We start from the raw sequence: 23,926 nt of genomic DNA, 5'->3' as shown, positions 1-23,926 counted from the left end.
GATGGCTAGGAGGAATACTCATCTCCGGTGGACCGTTCACACCCATCGTGAGCCCTGTATCTTGATCACTTAAACGGAGTAATCCGTAGTCAAATTAATTATGACAATATGTCATAAATTTGACTGAGTGAAAGGTGAAGATAACGAACAGTGGATGCTGCTTAACTGTACCTTAAAACCCGAAGTCCCGTGTCAAAGAGCGTCCTTTTGTAAAACAAACACTTATTGTTTGATGCTGAAAATGTCTTGCATAAATGGAAATATTACAACTAACCGTTACTCTATGCGAAAGCCGAAGTACATTTGCAGGAAATACAGAATGTATACTTGAAATATGATGGATTACAAGAATGAGCACTTTGTATGACAAAGAATGTTGCTGATGTTGACAATACCTATTCCTTTGTTAGTGAGTCAAGTTTAAAGAACTGATGGCTTGATCATTCATAACCCGTGGTGGTTTAAAGAGTAGCTGATGGGTAATATACACAGTCATAGAATTTGTATCCTGGTGTTGTATAGACTAGGTTTGTCTTCTTCAACTAATGTATTTTAAACATTGATCGGTAGAAAGTTTGATTACCTAATACAATGACGTTGCCAAGAGTGGATCCTACAGCGTTGGAGGCTTTACACTGATACGATCCTGCATCAAATTCGTTGACATTGTTGATGACCAGAGACGGATCACCAATGCTACCTCCTGCTAGCTTCCCTCCACTTCCTACGATATCTAAGACGTTATTATTTTTCATCCAAAAGACTTCCACCATGGGAGGGGAATGTTTATACAGGAATATTTCGCAAACCAATGTCACTGAACGATTCTGAATGTTAGTTTCCTGGCTGTTAGAGATATTTGGAGGACCTATAATAAAAATCAAATCTCAATACTGGTAAAAGTAAAATGTTCATATTCTGTTATAGCGCTTTCTTTAGTATAGTGATTTATGTACCAGCAGGGCTTTAAGGATATTACTTTAAAATAAGATACAGGGGATGCTTGCTCTTCCTAGGCACCTGATGTGTCCAGGAGTCCGTGTTTGACTAACTATCTATTTGTATTACTTATAGGAGTTATGAAATTGATCACTATTCGTTATCTTCACCTTGCATACAATGAAACAAATCTTACTGCTATAGTCACGGATGTCATTCAAATATATATATATATATATATATATATATATATATATATATATATATATATATATCTGCTTTCAGCATTAGGCAGGCACATCCATAAAATCATACTTAGGCAGACATATATAGTCCATGTTTAAACTTCAATATTTTTCATCATGCATTCGATCATTTTGTTTAGCTATCACCCTATTTGTAATTTTCAAATCAATTAAAGATAATATACCAAGAATGAAAGATATACAATTTATGATGTCTGCCTAAGTTTTCAGATATCCGTAGGCAGACATTGTATATAATTTTATACAATTCCATCGTAAGGTAGACAATATATTTTATATGCGCAGTAGGCCTTGGGCAGACATTGTATATTCATATAAATTTATACAATTCCACCAGAAGGTGGACAGTATTTTCCAAATCAGCTGAAGACTTTAGAGAGACGGCATTTAAACTACAATTATGCAAAAACTGCATGCGATTAATTTCCAACACAGATGAAATACCGGTCAATTTTCCAAACATTTATAATCTTTGTGTGGCTACTGTTTTTTGGGACAACCTATCTTGGAATACGATTTAATTATTCAAGTTTGCTATCACTGAAATTATACCTGACAATGCATATCCATTCAATTTCCACAAAAAGTTGTAGAACATTTGCCTCTGATAAATCTCTTTATCTATTCAACCAGCTTTTCTGCAGCAATTTTGACTAATTTATAATCTTTACAGAGTCCAACAAATTATCCATAGCAATATTAATTAACTTTGATCATGTTATTCGCATTCATTTAAATAACCACCATCTGCACTGTACACGAATACTGTTATACAAAATAATTACTTTCAAAACAGTACATAAAAGACAATTTAAAAGCTAACTTTCACATGAAATTTATTCATTATATAATTGTTACTTTGCGACAAAAACTGGCATGTCACACAAATCATTTTCAAGTATGGTTGCTGGTCAAATATTAATAAAACATACAGGATTTTCATCCATTTCATGAAAAATTACAAAAGACATATCAATCAGAATTTAATGCATTTCATGAAATAAAAGGCCCACAGGCCTTATTGGGTACATGAGAATTAATTAAAAGTATCACTAGTCCCAAGGATTATGAAATCTTGAGAAAAATTCCTGTTCTGCATACCTAAATTAAATCCTAACATACAAAACAGAATAAAACAAGATGTGTACATAAAACTTAAATGCCCCGAAAGTGTCTATACAGTCCAGATGATTGATTGTGTATTGTTTAACGTCCCTCTCGAGAATATTTCCCTAATAAGGAGACGTTATATATACAACATTAAATAATATGACTACTTTGGACCTGTGTACAGTCAAAACCCTGGGGTTGTGTAAATCACCACTTTGGTATATCCTGTTCTACTTCTAATAAGCATGCATTTAGTTATTTACCATATCACAATAAAGACAATAGTTGCTACTATAATCTTGGCCTTATCCTGGAAACTAAACCCTTGTCCAGGAAATCATGTATTTTACAATTTTGGTTAAGGACTACCACATATTAATTTAGTTTCATGTTAATATCAACCTTTAAACAAGAGGCCCATGGGCCACACCGCTCACCTGAGTTATCATATATTTACACATAGGAAATACGGTTTCCCTTATTGTGGCAAAACCTGACACCCCGGGGGCCATGATTTCAACAAACTTTGAACTATGTCATAAAGCTTCAAACTTGAATCTGAACTATGTCAGGAAACTTCGATGTAAATTTGAACTCTTCTGGCTCAATGGTTCTTGAGAAGAAGATTTTTCCTATATAAATACATATAAAATGTGGTTTCCCCTAGTGTGGCCCCACCCGACCCCCAGCGGCCATGATATGAAGAAATTTGAATCTGCATTATGTCAGGAAGCTTCCATGTAAAGTTGAACTCTTCTGGCTCAATAGTTCTTGAGAAGAAGATTTTAAAAGATTTTTCCTATATAAACACATATAAAATATGGTTTCCCCTATTGTGGCCCCACCCGATCCCTGGGGGCCATGACATGAACAACTTGAATCTGCATTATGTCAGGAAGCTTCCATGTAAATTTGAACTATACTGGCACAGTGGTTCATGAGAAGAAGATTTTTAAATGACCCCACCCTATTTTTACACTTTTGTGATTATCTCCCCTTTGAAGAAAACCTGGCCCTTAATTTGAACAATTTTGAATTCCCTTCAACTAAGGATGATTTGCATTAAGTTTGAATGAAATTGGCTTACTGGTTCTGGAGGAGAAGATTTTAAAAAAAATTCAGTCTGTTTTTACTGATTTGCTATTATCTCCCCTTGGATAAGGGGGTTGGCCCTCATTTGAACAATTTTGATTCCCCTTCACCCAAGGATGAATTGTGCCAACATTGGTTAAAATTGGCCCAGTGGTTTTGGAGAAGAAGTTGAAAATGTAAATGTTTAACAGACAGACAGACAGACGACCGATAAAAAGCGATCAGAAAAGCTCACTTGATCTTTCAGCTCAAGTGAGCTAAAAAGATATTTTATAATTGTGTAACGTAGTTCCACTTTCCTGTGATGTCATAAGATTTCGCAAAGTCAATGATTTGATAAGATTTATGCATGATGGGAACATAAATTTTGTTGAAGTCTTTTTCAATAGTTATTGTAAAACATCTTGTTAACCATAAGATATTTCAAAAGTCACATATGAGTTTCGAAATACCGAATCCAAGGGTAATAACTCCTTTTTCATTAAATTATTTATCAATTTTTTATGCATAGATATCTTTTACTTTTCACAAACATATTGTATATTTTTTTTAAGAAACAGTTTCATGAAATTGTTATGAATACCATTACATGTATATCGTTTTAACAAGTTTTTGTGATAATGAAATGTATTTAATGACAATTGTAATTTTCTGACATCAATAACAGGTATATGCGTGCTAATTGATAAATCTTTTTATCAATGCTGCAACATACTTATCATTTTTATTTGTTACTAAGATAATCATTAATCAAATATAAGATTGAACCTATAATTCTACAGAGATGGAATAACCTTAAAGGCATAGGGTCTAAGATATTGGTGAAATGTTGCATGTTCCAAAAAGGTGGCGAAATTTAAGATCATATTAACTAGAAAATCACACAAAGTTCTTCAGAATGTTTACAAACACATTGGATAACGATAGTAATTACAAAATAATTCCCTGTTCTCATTTGCCTAAATTGGTACCCTGTTGATTTCACATCTCTTATGTTTGTTTGTAGCCAACAATCAGCGGGGTACCAGTTTAATATAGTGTCCTCCTGACAAAATTTTTAAATAGGGCTAAAACGTCAAAATGACTTAAATTTCAAAGTGCTGCAGCTATAGATAACTCATAATTAATACTACAAATTTGTTTTTTGGAGTTCTTCTTGCAAAATATTGTGAAGTCATTTTTGAGATAAAAGATAGATCCTATGCCTTTAACACATATGCACTATGTATACCAAGTTTGGTCTTACCCCAGAGTCAGAAACCCTACCCCATGGATTACGACATCTACATTTTTAGTAAAGGCCTTCCTCCTCTACCTGACTATGCATACGTTTTTCTTACAAAATGTTCAATTGTTACCTGAATTTATTCAGAAGACAGGTCACCAGAGATTACCTATATGACCTAAAATTCTTATCAAAAACCAAAATTGTAACCAAATAAAAACATTCGGGTAAGACATCAATGTACATTTGAATTACTGGTGCATTACTACCCTAGCAAGTATAGCATTGCCTCATTATTGTCAAAAATTATATTTCAATACATTTGAAAATGAATACACTATAGGTCCAACAATTATGCCTTAAAGCAGCATCATTAAGTCAAAGAGCACAATATATCATCTCAATAAGACAAAACACAAGAGAACATTCTGAACTCAGATAATATACATATGAATCAACTGTAGTGGTCATTTATCAACATATTTTCAAAACAATTATATTTAAAGAGAAAATATCATAGGCAGTAATGCTCACATGAGATAGTCATAAACACTAAACAAAAATCCTATAACAATACACAGTTTAAACAACAGAGCACTTAGTTCTATTGCATGGCATATATTATGAACATGGTAAACCAGGATTTACCTTTTATATGTATACCAAAGCCAATGACAGTGTATATTTTATGATCATTTGAACTACATTTCTCTGAACAAAATTCTAAACAAAACATGTCAACAGAACATACTAGGTTATGAATATTCAAAATGGTAATGGATTCGTTTGTACCTTCCAGTTTCAGACCAATTTTTAAATTTGGTAATTATGAAAGGCTTTAAACAAGAGGCCCAAGGGCCACATCACTCACCTGAGTCACCTTAGCTCATATTTAAAGATTTTCCTTATATATTTGTAAGTAAAACTTGATCCCCCTTGTGACCCCATCCTACCCTGGGGGCCATGATTTTAACAAACTGAAATCTGAAATATATCTCGGAGAGCTTTCATGTAAATCTCAGCTTTTCTGGCTCAGTGGTTCTTGAGAAGAATATTTTCCTTATATATTCGTATGTAAAACTTTGATCCCCTAACGTGGCCCCATCATACCCCCAGGGGCCATGATTTGAACAAACTTGAATCTGCATTATGTCAGGAAGCTTTCATGTAAATCTAAGCTTTTCTGGCCCAGTGGTTCTTAAGAAGAACAATTTTAAACATTTTTCCTATATATTTGCATGTAAAACTTTGATCCCCAATTACAACCCCATCATACCCCAGGGGCCATGATTTGAACAATCTTGAATTTGCATTATGTCAGATAGCTTTCATGTAAATCTCAGCTTTTCTGGCTCAGTAGTTCTTGAGAAGAAGAATTTTAAAGATTTATCCTATATATCAGTATGTAAAACTTTAATCCCCTATTGTGGCCCCATCCAATCCCCGGGGGCCATGATTTGAACAAACTTGAATCTGCACTATATCAGGAAGCTTTCATGTAAATTTCAGCTTTTCTGGTCCAGTGCTTCTTGACAAGAAGATTTTTAAATGACCCCACCCTATTTTTGTGATTATCTTCCCTTTGAATGGGACGTGGCCCTTAATTTGAACAAACTTGAAAGTCGTTCACCCAAGGATGCTTTGTGACAAATTTGGTTGAAATTGGCCAGCGGTTCTTGAGAAGAAGTCGAAAACGTGAAAAGTTTACGACGACGACAGACAACGGACAAATTTTGATCAGAAAAGCTTACTTGAGCTTTTGGCTCAGGTGAGCTAAAACCTGTGGAAAAAATATCATCTGTTTACAGAAATTCCATGATATAAGCACTACATCTGTCATTTCTATTCATTGTGTGACCCAACAAAAATGATTTATTTACTTCAGATATATATTGCTTTTGAAAAAATATAGGGTCCTTGGGGTAATTTATCAAAAATGTATACATGTGTTGGAGATTTAATTTGCCTGCAAAATCACAAAAGACTAGATTTATCAAGATATTGGACTAAGCAGTAAGCATTTTTAAAGTGTAAAATAACCAACATTTGAATTTCCAATTTTCTATATTCACAAGAATCGATCCCGAGGCAACCAGAATGGATGGATATTTTCTATATTCACAAGAATCGATCCCGAGGCAACCAGAATGGATGGATATCATAGCTCCTGTATCCAAACACACTGAAGATTTCATAAATTTCCAGAAATGTTCTCCCTCCTTTGTTCTTGTCTTTGCCAGAGGTCTTTCTTCCTGTAATATTATATACATGTACTACATTTATCACACCTAAGTGTCTGTACAATATCCTTAGCACTTTCAAAAAGATGACTTTCCCGAAATCTGAATTGATATAACTACATTACATAATCTATACATGTATGTTATTAAAAGGTAAATATGGGATATCAGAACTAGAAAATTTTGGAACTCTTCAGAAAAAGAAGTTACGAAAATTATACGTCACTTGGGAAACTCTTATACACAAATTAGTGATGGCTAAAGACAACTCATTTCTGATATAAAAATATATGCCTGGTTTAAAAATTATTTTTCAGAATGTTGCAAGTGAATGTCCTTGTACTAAAACACGCAGTATTAAGTCTTCCCCGGAAGACATGTGTCGCCTTCTAGTTCATTCTATATGTAATATATCACGTATAATGTTGAAAAAGTAAATTATTGAAATGGTTTTTGTCACTAAACAGGAAGTTGATAAGCGACAGATTCGAAAATGTCTTACACAATACAGTTGGCCACAATGATGCTCTGTGCCAAATATCAGGGAGTTGCCCCATGTCGTTCTTGAGAAAACTGTGACAGAATTTTTTTTGTTGTAAAAAATTCTAAGTCCCGGCAAATAGGAAGTTGATAAGCGACAGATTCGAAAATGTCTTACACAATACAGTTGGCCACAGTGATGCTCTGTGCCAAATATCAGGGAGTTGCCCCATGTGGTTCTTGAGAAACTGTGACAGAAATTTTTGTGACGACGACGACGCCAGACGACGACGCAGGACGACGCAAGATGACGGATAGTGATCCCTATATGTCGCCACTGCGTAACGCAGGCGACACAATGAGTTATTGGATTAAATTTCTGATGTTTGGTAGCAGAGATAAACACAAAAGAAAAAGTCTATTTCCTACACCGTATGCACTTGTATGGATATTTACTTTATAAGATTTTCTTGAGTTATAACAACCAACCGTTATGAAATGATCTAACCCCCCCCCCCCGTTTTCCTGAGATTGCATTAAATTATCACAAACAATATTAAAGTTTGTTATTAGTACATGCAACAAAGATCGATTCATTAGCTGGTCACTTGATATAGTAGCGGTGAATAGTACTGGAAATGTAAGGCTAGATTGATTTGAACTCATGAACAGAAGAATACACCCCCCCCCCTCCCTTGAACTGTGACTAAATACATTGGTATCATGTCACAAAGGGTTCAACCATTAACCAAGACACGGTCTATCACTGTAATATTATGCAACGGTTCGATTCACGATATTTTACACTATACCGCATTTTGGTATTCTCTATCTGGATTAATTTGAACTGTCCAATTTGGCTTTAAGATTACATGTATGTTGTAACAAGAGTACCACCAATGGTTCATAATATGCCCGTGAAAAGCTAATATAAGGTGTTTCCTTACATTATGATTTGTAGAACATGGCTTCAAGTAGTATCAACAATCAATGTCAGGGTGTGACATACTTTCTTTGCATCATAAAAACAGGTCAATCATGTACTCTCTATGTAATATTTTCATTTGGCATACGGTGTATGTGTACCAAGTTTGATGGTACCAGCTCTAATGGTTCAGTCTTTATCCTGCTACTACTATCTTGACCTTTGATCTTGAGAAACAATCGACATTCTCCACTTGGCAAAAGGTGTATGTGTACCAAGTTTGACAGTCTTAGCCCCAACAGTTCAGTTTGTATACTGCCTACAAGGTTTTCCTACTAAATGATACTGTGAACTTGACCTTGAAAAACAATAGACATCTTCTTCTCATCATGGTGATCGAATGTACTAAGTTGCAATATCCTGGAGTTTATGGTTTGGTCTGTATCCTGCCCACAAAGTTTTCCTACTTAGTGATACTACGATCTCAAACTTTGATTTCTGACCTTGAAAAATGTTAGGCATCTTCCTCTCATTATGGTGATCAAATGTACCAAGTTGCAAAATCCTAGATGTTACGGTTCAGTATGTATCTTGCCCAAAAGGTCTGGACAGACAAATGGACGATGGTTACCATAATACACCCTGTCCAAATAAAGATGGTTTCCGGAAATGGAAAAAATTGGTGCCAGTGAATTATTTCTCACCCTGTGAACCATTAATCCCAAATACAGGAGCATTTTGGACATGCAGTTCTAACAGTAAGGTGCAATTAAATGATACCAAACCAGTGTCATTGTTCATTAGTTATCATTCATATTGATACACTTGTAGCATGTTAAAAGTATCGTGATACGTATTGTATTGTCAAGTCTGTATCATACAACGTATCGTATCATGAGGCAAGCATATCGTTGCACCCCTACATGTTACCATGTTTAATACCAGTATTGAATATTAGTATAATAGTTTGATCTTTCACAGTTCATACAGTTGTCTCATATAGTTTTTTTTAAGGAATAAAATAATCTTATTCAAAACTCTATAATTGTCAGACCTCTCTCACCGAGTATAGAAAAATACTTGTGTGATTAACAGATTTCATTCATATTTTTAAGGCTTTCCACCTATCTGTGGAAAGTCCTATTCTTATTGTTCTGTTTATTATTTTCCTACCATCAACATTTTTTTTCGTCTTCAGACTTATCAAAAACTTTAAAGTTCATGATATAGCACTTCTTGAGAAACGAATACATTTCAACTTGCGTCATGGAACTTTGACCCCTTACAGAGTTATCTGACCTTTGGCAGAAATCATTGTCATCGCTACTACTTTTTAACCGTAAATGATAGGAGGATGAAACCTTTACAGGTCAATTAGTAGAATCGAAGAACTTTAAATGAAGGGATTAGCTGACCGTTAAAAGGAGTTAATGCCCCGTTATGTTTCGCGATTTCTACCTAAACAATTGACGACTCCTAAAGTATTCGTCGTAGAGAGACGGAACACACTGGAATGGGTTGTGTGACCTTGACCTTGAAAAGTAGGTCAAGGGTCAAAGGTAATCCAGAATGGCGAGAAAATGGCACTTTTTATACTCTCTTTCCCTCTTCAGATAGCATCGAAATATCACATGGGTCAGCAAGGAATTCTCGATTGGTCTCGATATCATGAATAACAACTCTAAAACTTTGACCACACTGTGAATGTCGGCGACTCGCATCGAAAACCCTGTTATCGCTACTCCTACTAGACCGAAAGTCGTGGAGACGCGAGACCTTCGCCGACGAATTCACAATAAAACACTCCCCCACAGAGAAGTTGACACAGGGAAACCGAGAACCCTGAAGCACAGTTCTCGCCCCGAAAGTCTCTGACGTTGTCATTCGAGCCCACAACTTTTTCACGGATCTAGATAGAGACGCGGGACCACTTGTGCGAAGCCCCGTGACCTCTCTGACCTTCAAAATGAGGTCAAGGTCAATCTTTCCCTCTCATGTAGTTTTCTAGGTTTGACCTTGAAAGTGGGTCAAGGTCAAAGGTCAAGGCCACACATCAAGGGGCCAGTCTCCACGAGCAAGGCAAACCCACACATCACGCCTATCGTCCCAAAGGAAGAAATCCCCAACCCTTCAAGTGATCTGTATGTTAGATCAGCTGTTTACACCATTTTGACCGGTCACATGCCCAACAACAGGATTCTAGCTAATCTGACCTACACATACACATCTGACCTACACCCATTTTCTCCATTTCTTGACTGTCTTGTAAATCAAATATTTCCATTTGCATTCATGAAAAAACATGTGCCAGATTCCATTAATGTCTGCCTGCATCAACATAAAGACTAAGTTAAGTTGTTTTTTTTTATGATAATGATGATGCAACTTTACTCAACAATTGAACTCCTTGACATTCCATCCCGACTGTCATTGTAAACAAATAAACACTTACCTGCAGGGTCAGATGGGATGCAGTATTCCTATTCTCCGTTCAGATCCTACACTCAGAAACTTTATCTAATTCACCAGCCGCCATTTTGTTTGGGGTTCTTTTTCACAGCCTAAATCCATATGCATGCCTCCTTGGGTGAAATGACTGAAAGACATTGTCTCCGTGAATTAGAACACATAGGATGAGCAATTACAAACTGTATATCAAATTCCACAATCCATAACACACATGGTAAAATCCAGTGCACAGACTCCTACCATCTTCTCAACATGAGGCTCATAGTCCCAGCATGCATGAGCAGAGTGTCAGCACTACATGTGTAATCTCTGAAAATGTCACTTCCGGTTTCTTTACACCTCCAAATATCATATCTAACAGGTCTAAAGTCACCCCCAAACACCTGCACAAGTCCTATTACACTTTTACCCAATATGTGCCGACTATCCAACACCCACACCTCTTTTTTTCAAATATTTGACCGGTACTATCGTGCGAAACCAAGGCCTCAATCTCCAACACTTCAACACTCAAGGCGGCAAATTTGAATTTCTTTTCTATCCAAATCAAACTGTTTACCATTTGAACACTACTGAAAAACCGGTAGAAGGTGGGAAGCCCTCTAATTGTTCGTGAACAATTAGGATCACTAGTTATTGATATTTTCCTTTTGCGATTAATGAATTTGAAATGTGGAATTAATTAAAAGATTATTTACGCAACCCCAGCCTCGATCTATTCAGATGTCCTACTTTCACAGCCTTTCCATTGGAACACATCCCAATCTTGATCAATACAAAGACATAACAATATAAAAATTAATTTCTTTCACACTTATGCATCAAACGATATGAAACTTGAACTCAATCTGTAGTTACTGCACTACAAGTTTCAATGAATTCTCGCAAGCATTATGCAAAAATATCTGGAAAACCAATGGGACAGACTGATTGACAGAGAGACGGACAGAGAGGAAACCTAAAATCCACTTTCGTTTTATAAACTGGGAGGGGATTGATAACTTGAATTAGTCTTTGAACTTTATATGGTTATTTTCCTTGATTTTTTTAATTTTTAAAATATTTCATTTCAAGCAGTCTGTTGTGATGTAATGGTGATATGTGATATATAACCTTAGATGTAAATTATGTTCCCTACCTGTTCTGCCTCTCACTCTTCCATTTCAACTAATGATGTTCATGATTGTTCCTCCTAGAAACAAAATTTTACACATCAAACACATACATGTACATAATGCATTATACAGGTTTTAACACAGTAATGTTACAATGATAAGCAAGAGCCTTGGCTACAATCTCCTAAAACATACAAGATTTAATCAAAAGTTATTTTAGTTTTTGTCTCTGTGTCATATTCTCCACTTTATCTTATATGTTACTTCTCTTAGGAGGACCTCATTTTATTTTGTATGTATATATGTTACCCCACTTAGGAGGACAATATACACTTGCACACATACAATTACAGACCACTTTCTTAATATCATCAACCTATTTTTTCAATGCCATATTTTTCATCTTCCAAAACATACATGCTTATAATATATATGCATATATACATGTATATACATTTTCTACTTTAGGTAGACTTGTCATTGATCCCCAATTGTCACTTCTGATTGATTTCAAAGAGACTGTTGCAATGTGATGGTGAGGTATAATCTTAGATAAAAACTAGAGCAAAGCTCGTTGCAAAGCAACGAGAGGTCTTCCGTCGGAGCTGTGTGACATAAAAACCTTGAACTTGACCATATGTCCTTGGGTCAGGTCCTAATGCAGCCTCAATTAACATGAAAATCTGTTGTAAGTATGAAATCTAAATGTTTCTTCATTACAGCATATGGTCAGGACAGGGTTTGTATTTTCAAAAAAAGTGAACTTGACAATATGAGCATGGGTCAAGGCCAGGACACTTTCTTTGATCATATGGAAACTTTTCTTTCAGTATTAATTAAAATTTGCCATTAGTTAGATCTATTAAGACTCTAATCAATTTTTAACTTTTAGACCTTTAGAAATGGTGCAAATGACCTTACATCAAGATTATTTATGTTATTGTCATTAATAATCTTTATGTGAAGATTGAGCTTACGGTGTATTTTTAAAAGTTACGGTCTGGGCACATTTGCACGGATAAGCGGACTTGTTGATATCTTAAACTTTGTTTGCTGGAACTATAATTAGTGTTCGGTAATATTGCTATCTGTTCTTCCGGCTCGAAGAGACAGTCTCTTTTGTTAGATTGTCAGATATTAATGGGAAGGTTTTATGAAAAGTAGTGTTTTATGATGTGGATATCATAAAAACATTGCTTTTCACCAAGGTGCAATGGGCAATAACGGTGACGGTTTTCCATTGAAATGCAACCTGTTTTTGGACCGATAAAATGCTGAAAATTGTAAATGATGTTTTTCATCCTTAGATATATGTAACATCATCCCCCCTCCCCCGACAAAAATGGTTATCCTGCTTTCCCAAAGCATCCACAGATACAGAACAGGGAACAGTGGTCAGAAAGAGGACTAATATTGGTTTGTTTCAGACCATACTTCGATGCGTCGAGTCAAAGCACCTTATCCTGCTTGGTTGTTTTTTTTTCTTTGAGTTCACCCTCGTGATTTTATGATTTATTTCAGATTTTTTGCGTCTTTACTGATCTTTGAAAATGTCGATATCTTTGGGTTTCTACGCTGCGGTTAGGGGCTTAAGTCTCGAAGCCCGCGTAGCAGTTTGTAGGCAGAAATATAGGGGGTTGTGCATAATGCAGATTGAGAGGGCACGGTCGTAAATTTAGGCTTTTGTATTCTTTTGTAAAGCGTATATTGGCAAAATTAGTGGGTAGTAGGGACTTCAACTTGCTGTGCATCCTCCTTTCACCCATGCCTGTGACTAGAAAGTCATGAACTGACGTTTGTCAATTTCGATTTTCTAAACTCTTGTTTTATTTATTAGTGTTCATATCTATTACAGAATTTTGTTACAAATCGTATACATTTATATGTGGTGTTGAGGTTGTATTTATAAGATGTATAATTCATATTATATATCATTTTGTCCTAAAGGAAGGGTAGAACCTAAATCAGAACTTGTCTCACAAACTCTGCACCCTGATAAATCAATAGTTATTCATTATTTGATATAAAAACTTATCGTCAATTCATTGTACTGAAACATTGCAGGTATAGTAAATTGTCAGCAGCTCCAGTATATAAATATTTTGATCCTTTATAAGAGCATAAAATCCGACTTGACCAATAGAATGTTTCAAATCACATTGAAAATGCTCCCGCGGCGCCAAACAAAGTAAACAAAATCGAGTTTTTTTCCTTATGTTTGTTTGTATGTTGTTTTTTCGGAAGGGGGGGGGGACTGGTGTCCATACAGCACGAGTTCATGATAACTCATGCATTAAATATTTATTGATTGCTTTCAAACACTTTGTTACTTTTTCTATAAAACACATTCCCATATCTGTTATTAATGGTGTTAGTTTCTCAATGATTTAATTTATTATACATATTGTCAAATTTACTCTAATTTTCTATGGGTGATTATTTAGAAGAAAGTACTGCATAATTAGTAATTTGCTTTGAAAGTGTGGAATGATGGTTTGTACTATATTTGCAGCTTACGTTATTTTCATCTTATTTAATCGAAGCGTTTGTTTATAGTTCGGTTAGATTTATAGCCGATCTCCTTGAAACTACAAAAGTGGGGGGGGGGGGGGGGGGCAACAGGCCTTCCAATGACCATTTTCATATTAAATTAACAGTAAAACGTTAGGTTTCCTGCCCCCCCCCCCCGGGTTTTACATGCCTGGAAAGGGCATGACCGTAAATTAACGATCTGTATTGTATACTGTCAAGCATATGTTGGCAAAAATATTGGAGGGTGGGAACTGGAACTTCCTGTCCTTCCACCAATCATTTGAAAAATCCGATTTTATTAAAAACATAATTTTCTGTAAATCGTTGTGTTTGCAAATTACATTAAAACGGTAATGTTTCTGTGTGTACATGTATTGCCGCTGATCGCTGGTACACATGCGATGGCTCCGAACTCGGGCAATCGAGCCATGGGTTACGTAATTGTAAGCAAGAACAAACCCCGGTGTGTATGTAAAATGCTTGCAGTTAATGACTGAATGAAATGAGACTGATTCGATGTGGATTTCTGATGATTTTCTATACATGTTTAGAGTTGGTATAATCATGATAAGAACCCGTGATTTAAAAAATAAAGTTTATAAATTATTTGTTATGCTTACAAAAAGGATCCATTTTTTTCACTTTGTAGAGAATGCAGAAAGCTTGTGTATCAACTGGCTAAAGTAGAGTTAAATCACAGATTGTTTGTCCACATGTGATGAATCTCCAAAATTAAACACAATAAGACGCTTGAGATGTATATATATATTTGGGGCGCTCTTGCCTTTTTCATTTCACTTATAAAAACCGCATCTACTTGCACGCATGATTGTATTTAGATGAAATGAAATGAACCGACAAATAAATCCTTCTGTATGCAGACAATTATAAGTTAATAAAACTTAAAACTACTTCATTTTATTTAGTACGATTTTTTCTGACAATTAGAAACGTCACATACCCTTACCGTAAACTTATTGTGAGGAAAATGACAACCCGATAAATAATCAGGAAAATTGTGTAGGTTTTTTTAAATGTATGTATAACTTGACACAAATATTATGAGGTCCATTGATCACTAACTCGAAATGTTTGCGGTAGCATCTTTACAATTACTTTATAATTGAAATAAAACATAATATAATTGTTAATTAAGTATGATATAATGTAAAAGGATTCAAAATGATTTCAAACATAATTTTCCAGTAGTTGATGTGTTTATTTATACGATGGACGAAAGCCGATTTAGCTTCGATGTTTTTGTTTTGATTATGCAAGCTTGTCACTCTGGCCACCTGCGAGCGAGGCGAGAGTTGGGTTACATAACTGTATAAACAACGCTGACCGTGAAGAATGTAAACAGCTTGCAGTTATTGACCATGATTTATTCTACGTTTGAACGTTTTATTTTTATGTATATTACTTATTTTAATTCTAATATGAAACAAATAAAAGATAATTTATCTCTCTCCTTTTGTTGTTGTTGAAGGTTTGTTTATGTTAAAACGAAAGAAAAAGAGAAATGTATCACTAAATAATTTGTATTTGAACCACAGAGCATGTTAAAAACCTTATTTAAAATGAATATTAGTATCTATTGTAGTCAGGTATGTTATTTTTAGCAAGTTTATTTCAGTTATACGCATGAAGAGTTCTCGCTCACTTGCCAAATGAAAATGGCTACTTGTTTACGGGTATAGCTTTTTACTCTAATATAACACAAGATTCGAACAAAATAACAATTTCATGAGATAAATAAGATGTTAAAGAACAACTTTTCCATCGGAAGCCATATCGAATTCTTTGCCGTTTTTGAGCTATGAAGCGAAAAGGTTTAGGGGCCGTAGATCCCTAATTTAAGGGGCCAGCCCCTTTTTACTGGTGTCAAATAAAAGCTCTTGAAATTCTACACAACTTTTATTTTACATGTCTTAACAAAATATTTTAGTTTAAAAGATACAAAGGAAATTATGTGCAAATTTTCGCTCTTTCAGGCGTCCTGATTTTTTACCCCTCTCTATCGCCATTTTAAATGGCGAAATCAAAAAACAAAATATGATGTGCACAACTACAATGCTTCTACTTTACCAATTCAGTGTTTTCTCTGCTCCAATTATTATAGTCTCGGAGCCTTTATCTGGAAACCAAAGCCCCTAAAATTTCACTAAAAGGGAAATAACTCGCAAGCGGAAGAGAATATCCAAAATGTTTAAAAGTATTTTGAAAGTCTTTAGTAAAATGTATTAAAGCTGAAAATTTGAGCAAAATCGGTTGAGGAATGAGCGAGATATGAAGCTTTAAAGTTAGCGTCTAGGAAAAAAAAAGAATAATAAGAATAATCTTAACCAGCACAATAAGTAGAAGGTCTTCCGTTGCTACGGAAGACCTTAATTATGTTCCCTACCTGTTCTGCCTCTAATTCTTCCGTTTCCACAAATGATGTGCAGGATTGTTCCTCCTAGAGACAAAATTTTACAAATCAAACACATACTTGTACATAGCTGCAATAATGTAGCCCTATCCAATTTTTTTTTATTCTGACGTTTTCGGGATAGGGCTACAATTCCATAGGATCTCCGTAATGGTGCAAAATAATTTTATGAATAACCAATAATAAACTATGTGTCTTAGTCCCAAATGTTGTTTACACCAAAAGGAGTACCAACTTTGTGCTCGGGCATGTCTAATAAAGGTGTTTTTCATTAAATATAATGTACAGCATGCAAAATTCTTCGTTTGCTCCGCCATGCTTGTTATCGCGAGATCTCGTAGGTGTATCTAATGAAAAACCTAAATTGACAATCAGTGCGAAAATGTAGTTACTCGAGCCACTTCGTCAAAGAAAGGAAAATCATATTGTTGCAGAAAGAATTTACACTCTACTGTTCGGTTTTTAACTTGATATTAAATTCAAACCTTTTCAATGCCGACGAAATAGCTTTCGCCTCCATACTTGTCCATTGATGTAAATACTACCTTATATGGCATATGCAAATGACTTAACAATCGGAAGTTGAAACTTCAGTACATCAAACATGGCGCACAAATATGAATCGAGAAATTGGAATTTATCGAAATTGTTGAAAACGGTAGAATAGAGCCTCACAAATCTTAAGTTGCAGGTTGTAAATTTATATATTGACTAAGAAACATAGAATATCATTTTATTTACTTAAAGAAAGTCAGGAAATGTTTAGAATGAGCGCAAATGTTGCGGGAGTTAATCACTCCTGCATTTGCACCATTACGGAGATCCTAAGGAGTTGTAGCCCTCTCCCTAAAACAAAACAAAAAAAAATCAGAGAGGGCTACATTATTGCAGCTAACTTGTATATAATGCATACTACAGGTTTTAACACAGTAATGTTGCAATGATATGCAAGAGTTTTGGCTACAATCCCCCAAAACACACAAGATTTAAAGTCCTTTTTGTCTTTGTCTCCATGTCATATTCTCCATTTTATTTTACACGTATATATGTTACCCCTCTTAGGAGGACAATATACATTTGTACACACACATGTACACAGCATGCTGTTTGTGCCCTTAGTACTTTCAACATTGTCACTTTTTCTTAGTCAATAATTTTTTTTAAATTTATCAACATTTTATTTGTGAATTCCATTTCAATCATCTACCAAAACATATCCAAGCATCTGTATTTTCCATTTTTGGAGGCCCGGCTATGTACATGTGTGTGTTTGTTAACTATTATAAAACGGTGTTTTTTAAAAATTAATTTTTCTGCAAGTACATGCATACTTTAGACAAGATTTTATGTAAAACACACACTAGGAAAAGATAAAGTCAGCAATCACAACCTGAACACGGAACAAGAAATCAGTGGAATGTATACCTGCATACTGCATGTTTAATACCATTTATGCAGATTCAAGGTAGCTCTACCCTTATGCGACTTATCAATATTAATGGTTGAAAGTGGAAACACTGTATTAATTTCCACTCGGTATAGTTTGATTTTATTAATAACCAAAGCAAATGTATGTGTTGCCACCTTTTTTAAGATGTCAAACATATAAGAACAGAAGTATAGGTCAACATAAAAAAACCCACACATTTTCGTAAAGCAGAGTAATAAAACATGAGAAAAATGTGTTAAAATAACAAATTTGTAATGTCAACAGTATAGAAAAACAGTTTATTTATAAATATTTGACCTATTGAGTGCCCCTACCACCCCTAAACCACCCCCGGGCCTTTTTTCAACTCTCAAAAATTAAGCCCCCCCCCCTTTGAAATACAGTACTACTCACCTTTCTGATAACAGAGTTTTTGTTTTTAATCTTTCTAGCAATCTCTTGGTTCCGCACTGAATTTCATAATACATGGTATCTCTAGTTCACCAATACCGGTATCTTAGGAGTAGTGATAGTTTCAATTTACAATGCATTTCAAAGCCCCCCCCCCCTCCAATGTTGTTAAAAAGAATGCTACAACTTTACTTATTTTTCGAGGCACGTGTCCAACTACTGCACCGTCCTTTAAAACAGCAATCGCATATTTATGCATAGGATTGTTGATTTCTATTTTTTAAGAGTTTCTCCCTGGAATGGATCCCAGATTATAGATATCTCTGTAAACATGAAGTTTCCTAAACTATATTCATACTCGGCCATAGTTGTGCTGCGAAAGTGAAACCGAAAGTTTAGTCAATCGTACGTGGTATTAGTCTATGACACAAACGGTTTCAAGTGAAATTGAAAGTAATAGCTACTACTTTATATTTTAATGTAGACAAGAATGGATTAATTATTAGTGTTAGAAGAAATGAAATAAAATTTATGTGTATATTTAATGGGAATATTTCAGCATAGAGTACTAAATAACCACCCCCCCCCTCCAATTTTCTAAGCACCCAGGGTGCTCAATAGGACGAATATGGTATGTATAAACTGTTAGTTGATATTAGGGGAATCTTTGTATAATAGACACACAGTAGAGGAATTCCAGCATAGGAGTTATCGCCCTTTACCAACTGGGCTATCAGGCCATCGGTGAGCAGCCCGATTGACTGCTGCTGGATATTGTACATGTGTTTTCTATCCTGAAGCCTTCAGAAGGACAAAAAATAAAAACAAACAACTTGTTGGATAAAAACCAATCACAAATTATGGAAGATCTTTTTTAAACATTTTTATCTACTCCTACAGTTTTTATTCAAATGTTGCTGAAATCTTTCTACTTTCCTTTACTATGTTTATCCAACATAATATGTAAACAATAATAAGCTTCAAGAAATAGTATAGCAAATTAAGAAATGAAATGTGCCTTTTTTTTTTTTAAATGAATCCATTTAATTCATGAAAAGAAAATCTTTAAAAACAGATAAATTTTCTTTGAATTTTAATTATAACAAGAAAAAATTAAAACAGTTCATCATTTCATATGATTGTGATAGCATCAGTTATCTGATCCAATATTTCAAAGATTGCACATGAAATTTTTTAAAGGCAGATTTTGAACAGTCATGGACACAATGGTTTTGGGATGGTTACATGCACATATCTATACCTCAGGATGTTCCTAATGTAATTTGAGATGCTAATTCATATTTCTTCTGCAATTTGTTTCAAATCGACAGTATATGATTAATCAAAATGTAAATGATCACAGGTCGACCCTTACAGTATATGAAAAGTCATTTTACCATGTTTACAAGGAAGTTAAAAGGCACACACAAAAAACCATCGTGACATCGTTTCAAATATTTGAAAACCTTTCTAGTTCAACAGGGATTTAAAGTAGATAAAATAAACAAATCAGTGGACCATTAAACCCTTAGAACTCTAGTCTAATTAACCCTACATCTCCATTGGATTTAGAGTGCATTTTAATGCAACCCATATTTCTACACTTTTTTCTAAATCTAGGTAATTTATTATAACAATACTAAATAGTTCATGATATCCATAATATAATCAATAGATAGATTATTATAGATCATGTTTTGATTGCATTTTGTATCACTCTAGAATAAATATATAATTTATTATATCATTCACTAAAAACCCATGCATGTACCCAGTGTTAAAATAAATCAGAATGGTATATTTTAATCATTTACTATCTATTATCAATTATAGGAACTCAATATGCTTACCATTGTATTTTGAAATGTGTCCAACAGAAAAGCCACTTTTGTACAGATCAGTCTTAACCCAATCGACACTTTCCTCCTCTAAAACAATAAAAAATGTGTACATGCATTCATTTTGGATGCAGAAAAAAAAATGTCATAAATTCTTATTACACGATTTGTTTTATTTCATAAATCTCTAAGAGCAATAATTACTCCTACTCCTTGAAGATTAATTGTATATTGTTTAATGCCCCTCTCAAGAATTTTTCACTCATATGGAGACATGCATCACCATTGCCGGTAAAGGGCTGTAGTATTTAAAGGCCTATGCTTGGTGCTTACGGCCTTTGAGCTTTAACGTGCCACACCTGCTGTGACACCTCTGTTTTTGCAGACTTGTCTGAAAGACCCATTTAGTCAACTCTTACGACAAGCAAGGGGTACTGAGGACCTATTCTAACCCGGTTTTCCACAGGAGTTATGAAAAAGATGACAGATATCATGTAATTGGCACGTTTGGCAAGAGATACATCAATTTTTATGTCCCAGAATTAAACAATTTTTCCACAGCTATATCACAGAAGAAATTATCAAGAACTAAATATTTCAGTAGAAAGTCATAGAAAAGCATATGCAGTCACAGGAACCATTTAGGCGATTCAATATTGAATCAGTTGGACAAGATATTTTTAAAACGTGGATAAATTAGTATTATGTGGTAATGACACATTTAGCTAAGATTCCTAAAACATGAAAATGAAAAACGTAAAAAGGGACAAAATAAATTGGTGAGAAATACATGTAGTTATATCTTTCGAATTTCCTCCATTGTTTACAATAGTGCAATATCTTCGAAAGAGGCGCCTATGACAGGAACCAGTCATTTTGTCTGTAGTAATAATAGTAGGGAACATAATGGGGTGGTATACTATAGACCCTACTATTATTATTGCAGACAAAACTACCGGTTCCTGAGATGAAATACGTACACAATCAAAATAAGGACAATGCACATTGCATTGAAAACTGCACGTCGTCTCCTGCATTGTGTCGCTAAATGTAGGGCATAATGACGACACATTTTCGGGATTCTCTATATCCTAGAAAATCTTTATATCAATGCTAAAACATAGTAAACGACAAATATTGTCCTAGTCGTGTGTCATGGCGTGACGAGACTCGGAGACGGTAGACCCCTCTTTCGTTGCCCACTGAAGAAAACAAACGCAGCCCGGTTACTCGTACTCGTGGGGGAAATTGTAATAGCCTAAAACCTAACAATATATTATTTGCGAGAAATGTGCCTTGAAATCATTTTTGAAACCAAAATAAGAAAAATTTACTTACACGTGACAACATCTTCGCAGACGCTGGATCCTTTCCGGGTGTCTCCGAAGATTCCCGAAGTTCATTTCCGTAACATGACAGCAAAACAGAACGCAACAAAAAAATCACGGTGTTGGAAAATTCAAAATTTTTAAATACCATTTTTAAAAATAATAATCTAAATAATCTGACACTTAGTGGTTCAGAATAAGGAAAAAATCAAACGAAATTTAAATATATTTCCGCTTTCGTTTTTGATGCCAATTTGAAAAATGTCTACACAAGTCGTGAAACGTATATTGCAAAAATAATACACGCTAGTTTTTAACAACTCTAGAATTTACACTTTTATGAATAAAATGAAATCTTTTTGCCCGAAATGTACAGTTTAGATTCTAAATTTAAGGAAAGAAAACACATTATACTCAAAAGTTAAGTACATAATTTCATTTTACAAGTAGAAAATTGGGCAGACTTAAAAACGTCAGCCTAATTTTTACGTCTGCCTAACGCTGGTCTATAAATATTTTGCGTCCGCTGAAGTCTTATAATAGGTATGTATATATATATATATATATATATATATATATATATATATATATATATATTTGTAGTATATCACAAAATTTATCGACCACAGCAAAACTAAATGTCGCCAACAAACCCCTATCATGGAACAAAAAGAAAACGGAAAGCTCACACCATGTCATTTTATGGAGACTTTCGTCACTGCTTTTACCTGGGAAAAGTGGAATGGACAAATGTGTCGGGTTTTGAATGGATGAATCAATTGTTCATTGTTTGTGTTGTTTTATAATCATATTCTCACGCTTGATTTTAGTGCGATGACCATTAACTTGCATCTGCATTTTATGTTAAAGTCAAATTTGCTGTGTTATGTTGATTTAACTTGCGTAGGGTCTACATTTTGATATTTATCTGAATTATGAAACAATGCAGGTTCCTGTGTGAGCTTGACTTTTCTTGTGCTTTTCACGTACACAATTCATTCACGTAGAAGACCTCAACTGTCCAAAACGTTATAATTTCGAGAAACAGTTTTACAGGTTCTGATATCTTTGTCTTTAGCTGCAATTTAAATGCTATTTTAAAGTTCATTTATACTTTAAAGACCCAATTTTCATTTAACACCCCCAAATTTTAAACTGCTTGTCAATCAAACATTTAACAATAGATCTCAGGTGGAGTGACATCTGCAAACACTGTGGTCAGGGGCTACCCCAGAGAGGTGTTTTGATAACAATAACAGCCAGTACCTACAGACATTCTTTAGATCTTGAGGAAGCCCAGTATACCTTGGTTTTGATAACATTGACCTGTCCACAAAGTTCTGCTATTTTCTGGTAATTCAATTGTTTTTTAAAAGACCCCTGAACAATGTAATTTCAATATAATTGTAATTTTCTCCCCTCTATATACATGTATTATAAATTACACAATCAGAAATCAGACAATAATTTGCACACTAATTCATAAAACTTGTAACTTATTGAAATAATTTATGTCATCAATTTATGACACCTCTATATTTATAACAGAAATTATTCATTGAGTCAATGACTGAGAGTAAGAGAGAGAGAGAGAGAGAGAGAGAGAGAGAGAGAGAGAGAGAGAGGTGTATAATATTAATGTGTGTCAGCTACCCTTAGGAATACAACCATTATTCAAACACTATGGCCGCATGGCCAAAGAAACTCTGCAGAGGTCCCTACATTAGACAGGTCCTGTGTATATGTGCCATGGGATATGGCAATTAACACCTTGGTAGACCCTGGCCACTCCAGGTAAATAACATCTGTTTAGATTAAGCTCCGCCTACATTTTCACTGACCGTACGGTCATGAGATGGGTCTTTAAGCTTAGTGATTATATGTATGCAAGGTGACGATAACGAACAGTGATCAATCTCATAACTCCTATAAGCAATACAAAATAGATAGTTGTGCAAACACGGACCCCTAATTTGAGTAGCAGTGTAACCTAACTAAATTCACCTTTTCATTGGGAATTTGAATTTCATTCTATTTATATACTTGTGTTTGTTCTAGCGTTTTACCATAAACGCACACACATACGTATGAAAGGC

At 34.7% G+C, this 23,926-nt stretch overlaps 1 protein-coding gene and 1 long non-coding RNA gene across 3 annotated transcripts in view; both read right to left on the bottom strand.

Annotated features, from left to right (window-relative positions):
• LOC125657480 (uncharacterized) overlaps nucleotides 1-23,926 on the bottom strand; it is an 80,068-nt gene that overhangs the window by 42,156 nt on the left and 13,986 nt on the right. Inside the window, exon 7 of the mRNA XM_056147811.1 lies at nucleotides 584-868. Coding sequence (XP_056003786.1) covers nucleotides 584-868 — 285 coding nt within the window. The remainder of the gene's footprint in view (nucleotides 1-583; nucleotides 869-23,926) is intronic.
• Nucleotides 6,837-21,971, bottom strand: LOC125666285 (uncharacterized). 2 transcript variants are annotated; one of them, XR_008798146.1, is made up of 6 exons: nucleotides 21,841-21,971; nucleotides 20,515-20,592; nucleotides 16,798-16,851; nucleotides 11,885-11,938; nucleotides 10,730-10,873; nucleotides 6,837-6,884 (listed from the first exon to the last, which is right to left on the bottom strand). It is a non-coding gene; the product is annotated as an uncharacterized LOC125666285 (long non-coding RNA). The 2 variants fall into 2 exon arrangements; XR_008798147.1 differs by lacking the exons at nucleotides 20,515-20,592; nucleotides 21,841-21,971 and adding an exon at nucleotides 18,668-19,046.

The sequence above is a fragment of the Ostrea edulis genome, chromosome 8 (assembly GCF_947568905.1).
Source record: "Ostrea edulis chromosome 8, xbOstEdul1.1, whole genome shotgun sequence".
Classification (NCBI taxonomy): domain Eukaryota; kingdom Metazoa; phylum Mollusca; class Bivalvia; order Ostreida; family Ostreidae; genus Ostrea; species Ostrea edulis.
The sequence above is the reverse complement of the archived record's forward strand: the minus strand, read 5'-3'. Positions and strand labels throughout refer to the sequence as shown.